Source organism: Amphimedon queenslandica, unplaced genomic scaffold (genome assembly GCF_000090795.2).
Source record: "Amphimedon queenslandica unplaced genomic scaffold, v1.1 AMPQUscaffold_11947, whole genome shotgun sequence".
NCBI lineage: Eukaryota > Metazoa > Porifera > Demospongiae > Haplosclerida > Niphatidae > Amphimedon > Amphimedon queenslandica.
The window spans coordinates 427-8,386 of NW_003547814.1; the positions used below are offsets into that span (position 1 = coordinate 427).

The 7,960-nt window shown below is 33.0% G+C and overlaps 2 protein-coding genes across 2 annotated transcripts in view; both read right to left on the reverse strand.

The window, feature by feature from the left end:
* Nucleotides 1–4,071: 4,071 nt before the first annotated feature.
* Nucleotides 4,072–5,514, reverse strand: LOC109588657 (ubiquitin carboxyl-terminal hydrolase 47-like). Its single transcript, XM_020004801.1, has 9 exons — nt 5,340–5,514; nt 5,142–5,222; nt 4,967–5,085; nt 4,827–4,927; nt 4,617–4,750; nt 4,502–4,549; nt 4,321–4,448; nt 4,149–4,249; nt 4,072–4,088 (listed from the first exon to the last, which is right to left on the reverse strand). Exons 1-9 carry the CDS (start codon nt 5,361–5,363, stop codon nt 4,072–4,074), a joined length of 753 nt encoding a protein of 250 aa, XP_019860360.1. The 5' UTR covers nt 5,364–5,514.
* Nucleotides 5,515–7,166: 1,652 nt separating this feature from the next.
* Nucleotides 7,167–7,960, reverse strand: part of LOC109588658 (uncharacterized) — a 1,770-nt gene continuing 976 nt past the window's right edge. Inside the window, exons 5-8 of the mRNA XM_020004802.1 lie at nt 7,819–7,957; nt 7,569–7,769; nt 7,369–7,520; nt 7,167–7,304 (exon numbers count right to left, since the gene is read on the reverse strand). Coding sequence (XP_019860361.1) covers nt 7,167–7,304; nt 7,369–7,520; nt 7,569–7,769; nt 7,819–7,957 — 630 coding nt within the window. The remainder of the gene's footprint in view (nt 7,305–7,368; nt 7,521–7,568; nt 7,770–7,818; nt 7,958–7,960) is intronic.

Sequence of the window (7,960 nt, forward strand, 5' to 3'; positions counted from 1 at the left end):
TGTGGTGAGTACTGTCCTCAAAATATGGAAATATAGCTGTAGTGGTTATATAAATTCAATTTTTGTTAAAATAATAATTTTAGCAATAATCTCACATTTCACAAAAATTAATGTTAAATGGAACAGTTGAAATTGGGGAATTAGTGAATTTTGTTACAATCAGTATTATGCATACAGTGTCTATTTTTATGTCAGTGGTCCATTGATTTAAACAGTGCACTCAGACACTTGATGACATGTGCATGTTGAGTACTTTATACATGCTGCATGTTGAGATGCCCACATTGTGAACAATATAATCCATCCAAACTATTGGCCTAAAGGAAGATAGAGGAGCAGTTTAACAAAGTGTAACAAAGACATGATTATGATGGAGATAATGAGAGTAAGACAATATGAAAATTGGATGGTGATGAGTGTAATCACTGTAATGTATATGTACAAGGGTTTACCAAATTACCACAGCATTTGCTTCTTGTCAGCAAAGTTTCCAAAATATTTTGGCCAAATTTTACCAAGTTTGAAAAGCAGAAATTTCTCCATTTTTACATGTTATTCTGATATGCATGCGCTTATGTTGTGTAGAAACTTTGAAAGGATTTCAATCAAAATTGAATTTTATTACAATTTTTAATTTTGCTCAAAAGCCATGTACTGTATTTGTACTTCTTGTCAGCTCATGAAGCATACTGCATGTTTAGCTCGTTTAGAATGCTTGTGGGGAACCCTGTAAACAAGATATAGATCTCAGTAATAATGATGAAGAAGATGGGAGAAGATAACATGAAGAATAATGAATTTAGATCAGATGTGCATCAACAGAATACATCAAAGTGCATGAGGGAACGAATAAGGAAAAGAGTAGTGTAAAACCTTACAGATAATAGACAGAAGTCTTTCCAGCATTAGTAAAAGTGAGAGTACAATGTACTCCTGGTAAAAGCAACGAATGGTTCACTAATCACATCAGATCCAGCAGTGATAAAACAACCAACATTACCAAAACTGAAAAGCTACTCAAGAACAATCCCACAGTCAGCTTGAGTGTATGTTAATGTCCCACATAGCACTCATCCTTTTTCTACCTCTCTCAACTGTGCTGTTAATAAGCAGCTGTACCTATCTATGGTACAATCTAAGTTGTGTTATGTCTCCCAGTTGTGGCGTCCTTAATTAAAAAAGCATATCTTATTGTTAGAGAGAGTACAGCGTAGAGCATCTAAGTATGTCTTAGGTGACTCATCTTCAAACAGAGATAGATTGGTACAGCTCTCCCTGTTCCCATTAATGTACTGGCTTGAACTGCTTGACATTATGTATCTTGTAAAGTCTCTCAAATTCCCATCCGACAACATGTCCATACTGGAATTCGTCTCCTTCAGTGATTCCGCCACAAGGTCCTCAGTCTTTCATGAACTCAAGCACAACTATACTGTTGTACTTCTAAGTCACGTCACTCCTATTTTAACATGCAGGATTGTGAGATTGTGGAACAAATACCTGAAATTGACCTTACTGAATGAATCTCTGGTTACTGTCAAAACCATGCAGCTATGTATATTCCTCTGGAATCACTTTTTAGAGAACTTTGATTACATTAATTATTACTTTTTGTGGTGTGGTTGTTTTTTTATGAAGTAAGTTCTTTTTCTCTCTTCTCTCACTTTGTTCTGATCTCTTGTACTCTTGGATGATGGTTGACTGCATGGTTTGCCTGTTCCAGTGAATATAGTTTTGTATTTTATAACTATAGATAATTACTTATTGTATCAAAACAGGGGCTCCTGATCAAAAGCAGTGAAATTGGATTTACTGATTGCTTTTTACTTACATGCAATTGTCCTTGCCCTTTTCTCTCTCCCTATCCCCCTCTTCCAGTGTAACAATTAAGGAACTATCTTGATTGGTTGATGAGTATACCCTGGAGTAAGACCAGTAAAGAGGACTTCCATTTAGAGAGAGCTAATGTTATACTTGATGAGGATCATTATGGACTCAAGGACATTAAGGACAGGATACTAGAGTTTATAGGAGTCTCAAGATTGAAAGGATCAGTTCAAGGAAAGATACTCTGCTTTGTAGGACCACCTGGTAATGTACAATGTACATAAACAGTTATGTACATGTACATTTATTCTATTAATTTATATACATGTACAGTCAAACCTCTCTTAGACAGACACCTATGGGCCAGCCATCACTGTCCTTTATATGGTGGTGTCCTTAAATTGGAGGTTACCCTGTGCTGATCAGACCAGAAAATCCCACCATTTTCCTCTTGCATGTTAATTGGAAAGTTCATTGTGTGGGCCATGTTTGTCCAATGGAAGTTAATTTGTAGATGTGTGGGGGACAGTAAATGTCATTCATTATGCAGAATAGAGAGGTTCCACTATACAGAGGTTCTTTTATACACTACTTATAATGGCCTTATGACCAGGACAACAGGAACTGTACATTATAGACAGGTGTCCACTAATCAGGGGTTGGTTTAGAGAAGTTTGACTGTATTGGGTAATGCATTATGTTTCTCATGATACTACTTGCAATGTGCCATTATGATGGTTTTATTTTCTTGGTATAAAATTTTTGCAATTTTGTTCAGATTTGCATTTTGTTGGTATAATTTTGGTATAATACACCTATTTTCAGATCCACTGTCCCCTTCAGTAGCTCATTCTGTGTACTATGCATGCGCAGATGCACTAAGATGAATAGACAACAACTACACATGCGTATACAGATGGAAAACAGACTTGAAAAAAGGTCAAGAGTGTATAATGGAAGAGGTGTATTGGCAATTTTGTACCACATGCCATTGAGCATGCTCAGATTTTTAAAATGGCAGATTTTATGTTGGTGATTTCTTTATAGAACCACCAATATTAATTCCTCGCCAATAATCTTGTATGGTATTTATTAATTTATAAGTCATTCTCTTCAATTATTAAATAAAGAATATCCTGCATGCAGTACATGTACTTTGAACAATATTTTGAATCAGTCTACATTATAATATTCATGTTGTTTGTCTTCTTTTTGTTCCGTTGTACATGCACATAAATTTTAGACTTGTATTAATTTTGTTATAATAGTGTTGGATTTATGGATTTTCTCATTTTTTGTACTCTCACTTTCTGTGACTCTCTCTCTTCATCTCTAAGGTAGATCCAGCCAGTCCTTTGTTAGAGTTATTGGATCCAGAGCAGAACTCTTTCTTTTTGGATCGTTATCTTGATGTACATGTACCTGTAGATCAATCACGTGTTCTGTTCATTAGTACAGCCAATACAACTGACACTATACCAGGACCACTCTGTAAGTATCCAAGAAAGAAAGGTTAAGAGAGACCTCGCGAGAATCAATGAACAAATTTATCAATAAGTTAAAAACTTCTTAAAACTGAAGAATTTTTACACTTAAATATGCACACACACATCAATTACATCACAGACACATTGCATTACATAGAAAGGAATCTTAAATCAACAATGCATACATTATATAACCTTACATAAGAAATGAAAATAAGTACAGAAATGATAATCAGGAAAAATAATAGTAATATGCCTAGGAAAATAATTATAGTTAAGCATGAATACATCTTCAGTTACTTAAACTCCATCACAGCTCATACTGGGTACTGGACCAACTCTGACTGTGCAATGTATCTACATGTATTACTTCAATCTTATAAAAAGGAACCTTCATAGTACAGTGTATGGCTGACTGGTGGTATTGCTGATTTATAGAGGATCTTTCTCCCTCTTTGTGATTATACTGTGTGCATGTGTATTGCACTATAGCAGTAGTAGATATTGCTTTAATGTTTTAAATTATAGTAAAGTCTTACAACACATTCTGTCATATAAATGAAGCTTGTATGGTATGAGGACATGAATGGTTGTTCTATATAGAGCATAAATTGTGATGACACTGTTACAATGACAGTATTCATTGAGTAGCAAATATTTGTGACAGGATTGCAATAAAAGTATAAAAAATAATTTGGCACTTAAAATTAACAGTTAGTCAATATGTACATCTATGTCTAATGCTTTAATTGGCATTCTATAATCCTCTCCAACCTACAATAATATTATAATAAAATAGCATAATTGATGAGGTATTTAATTAACTGATTGTACTTATAAGATGATACATGAGGTTTACTGACCTTGCTTGCTCTGCCTCTTCTATTTTTGATCTCTTTTTATCTGTTAACTTTTTCATTTTTTCTCTATTATCTCTAAATGATTATGAACAGTAAGAGGTGCATGTAAGTGTGTGTATGCATAATGTGTGTGTATTCATTAGTACTTGTAATATAGGACACATCCATCATCAACATAATATAGTGCTAATGGGTATCTGTCTGAACTGATGGAATACCAGTTCAACTTATTCTCAATATCAAGACATGATATCTCAACTGGAAATAATCTTTCCTAATAGAATGAGAGAGAGTGTGTGTCTTTATTAATATGTTTCAATGATTAACCTTTGTACAATAGATATACTCAACAGGAACTCTACTTAACTCTGACAGCTGTAGGAATAGAATAATAATGCTGATACATGTTCTTTATTATAATTTCTATTTTTACAAATAACACCTTTTCAATAACATGCTTAGGATCTTTGTCCTTATCCAGTATAATTTCTTCTATTGGATCAACTGAACATTGTGATGGACGCCATCTTATAACATACATCTGTACCTGTGCTTCATGCTTCTTCATCTCTGGTCCTGATAAAATATACTAACAATAAACTTACTGAAGATATACCAAAATTACTAAGATACATGTATACTGATTACTGACCTTTCAGTGGTTCTACATATATTTCCTTATTAGCACCAATCAACTGAGGATCAAGATATACTGTACCAGGAGACACTCCCTTCATGATACGTAATCTCATTCTACACAATAAGCATATAATAGTCACATGATGTACTTACTTGTCTAATTCAAGAATACAGTTAATTCTTTGTACTTTTGTTTCTTTGATAATTTGTCTCTTAAATTCTCTCACTGGTGTATCCATAGCAACAATATACTCCATCATATAATTACAAAACTAAAAATAAAATACAAATTATAATGATTAATGATAAATGTTCTAGTATGCAGCACCTCTGTATTGTTAACTTGTAATAAGTATAATTTAATTCTTTTCTCTCCTCTTCCTAATTCTCTACCCAGTTTTGCTATCAACTAGAAGATACACAAAGTAAAAAAGAGATGAGTGTGTGTTATTAGTACTTATATACATGTAGTATATATATAATGGAAAGGAGAACTGGAAAAGTGACTCAAATAACTACACTATACCTCTGATCCGGATTTCATATTCATAGTGAAAATGAATGTGTCATCTAGGCTCTCTATTTCATATTCTTTACCATATCTGATTCTATATACTATAAAACCAGTAGATGGTACACCAATCAGTGGAACAAGCTCGTCCTTTAATTGAGCTACTGTTATTCTCTTATCAACTCGTACCCATATCTCTGATTGAATAATGTAATGATAAATGGTCTCAATAAAATTATCAAGTGAATATTTATAATAACCTCTTTCTTTTCCTTTATTTTCTTCATTTATAGATATAATTTTCATTATTGCTCCTTTTTCAGTAATAACATTAGTTGTAGTGGGTGTGGCTTCAGGAGCTGGAGGTATTGTAATTCTCAGTGTTATTGAGTTGAAATGAAAATCAATAATCCTGTACATCAAACTATCTTTGAATTCTTTTTGATAATCTTTAGGATCTGATGATACATACAGCAACTGAGTCTGTGTGTGTGTGAGTTTTTGTGTGTGTGTGTGAAGAGGAAAATACAAATAAAAGAAACTTATATGACAAATTGACTAACTATATGTCATATTTTTTTGTATTTGCATGCACATGGTAAATGGCCAATATACAATATACAGTCTAGGTAAGTCTCTCTAAATAATCTAGGCAAATTTATAGGTTATAAAATGATGTGGAGGTATCTGTGGCATTTATCATACCATGCAAACTGAGGCCGTAGGCCTGTGCCTGCACAATATAATAGCTCATGCCTGTATGAGCAAAACTGCTATCAGTTGCAAAAAATGCAAGCTTAGTGTCATGTTTATGTCAGGATATTCATTTCTTACTCTGTTTCCATAGAGTATCTCCCTTAAAGTACTTTCTACATTACTAATATCAGTAACATCATTAGATCTATACTCCATCATTACTACTCTCATACATGATAAATTGATATTAAATAACTAAAATAGTAAAGAAATATACAAGATCCGGCAATGGAGAGAGAAAGGAGAACAATATAAATGACAGTATATTCTCCCTCTTACTTCTCCTATATGTTGTTTTAATTCTTCAGCAGTCCAACATTCTTTACCTCTCATTGTTTTAGCTGGTACTACTTTACCAGTTGACAGATCAACCACTGATACCATTAGTTTAATACCTACACCATCAACACATGTATGTATAATTAGAGGTATTGCCATGGTAACAAAATCAAACCCACATTCATCAATGTATTTCTTAAAAGTTTCATTTTCTTTACGAGTTTCTAAAAATAATCTATAAAACTGAGCCCTACCAACAATCTGTCCAATAGTTTGATGTGGAAACTAATTAGATTTAAAATAATTATAACAATTAAACATACATGTACCTCATCAAGATCAAAGGATTGAACTATTGCATCATCAAAATCATCATATTCAACTAAACGGCATCTCTCAATAGGAATATGAGGAGCTAAGCCTGATAACTGAGACGGAAGAAAGAATAAGAAAAAAAGAACCAATAAATAGAAATAGACCAACTAAAGATAATAGAGCTCTTGCACAAATGTAATTAACTGGAGGGTGGGGCTACACTGTCTGCCCTCTTGAGTGGCAAGAATGTATATATAGTAAACAAATGGAGGTTATAGGAGGTATAGAAACAAACTGGGATTTTTCATCTAAGAAATATCATACTTTACTGCAGAATACAGTTTTTCACTGAATATCTTCATCTGAAATGCCAGCAACAGAATTTTTTTAGATTTTTCTCCATTCTTTTTCTTTCCATTCCACCATGTACATTGTTTGGCCACCCAACATGGGGGACAATTTAGCTCAAATTTTGCCACACCCTTCCATTGATTACATCAATGCAAGAGCTCTATAAATGTTAACCTTATACGCTTTATCCAGTACTGTGGGTAGTGTTTCATTTTTATGTACTTCAAGTCTTGACCTTGTTAATTGACCGGTAATAGGATTATTACGATATAACAACAACTATATACATGCATAAAAAGTAATTTAAATTTTAGGGAACTCTCTCTGTCTCAGTTTCTCTTACTGAACATATTTGATCCTTAAAAATATAATCATCAGCACTCAGGCTATCACAACCATCAACCTCTTCATACTCATGATCAATCTCCAGGCTATCACAACCATCAACCTCTTCATACTCATGATCAATCTCAGCCTCCTTATCTTTCAAATGATCTATTCAAATATCAACAATCAAATGATAATTCACATCAGCAATAAAACCTTTAATATCTTTTATAATCTTCTCATTGTGTTCTCTTTCAGTAACTAGTTCCATATTCATTAATGTTATTCTTTCTTGTAATTTCTCTATTATTCTTTTATTATCTACTAATGGCTGATAGTCTGGTCTTGTCATTGCCTTAAGATGAAACTTGCAGTCATCAATTTCAAAAGTCATTCCTTTTCTCACTCTGCTAGCAGCTTTAATTAATTACATAATAATAATTATTATTAATAAAGTTACTCTAACCTGAATCAGTATTACTAGTAAGTGATCTCAAATATTCAATCTTCATTTTTGATAATTTGTCTGACAATTTTTTGTTTTCTTTTTGTATCTCATTAAACTGAGACCTCAATACAGTCAACTCTTCATAAAGTTGTTCTTCCTA

What these genes read in the sequence shown, in the direction of transcription:
- LOC109588657 (XM_020004801.1), bottom strand. Translation starts at nt 5,363, where the DNA reads ATGAATATGAAATCCGGATCAGAG. An exon ending in ATATGAAATCCGGATCAGAG is followed by an intron (nt 5,223 to 5,339) that starts GTATAGTGTAGT and finishes TGTATCTTCTAG; the next exon opens with TTGATAGCAAAACTGGGTAG. An exon ending in TGTATTCTTGAATTAGACAA is followed by an intron (nt 4,928 to 4,966) that starts GTAAGTACATCA and finishes CTTATTGTGTAG; the next exon opens with AATGAGATTACGTATCATGA.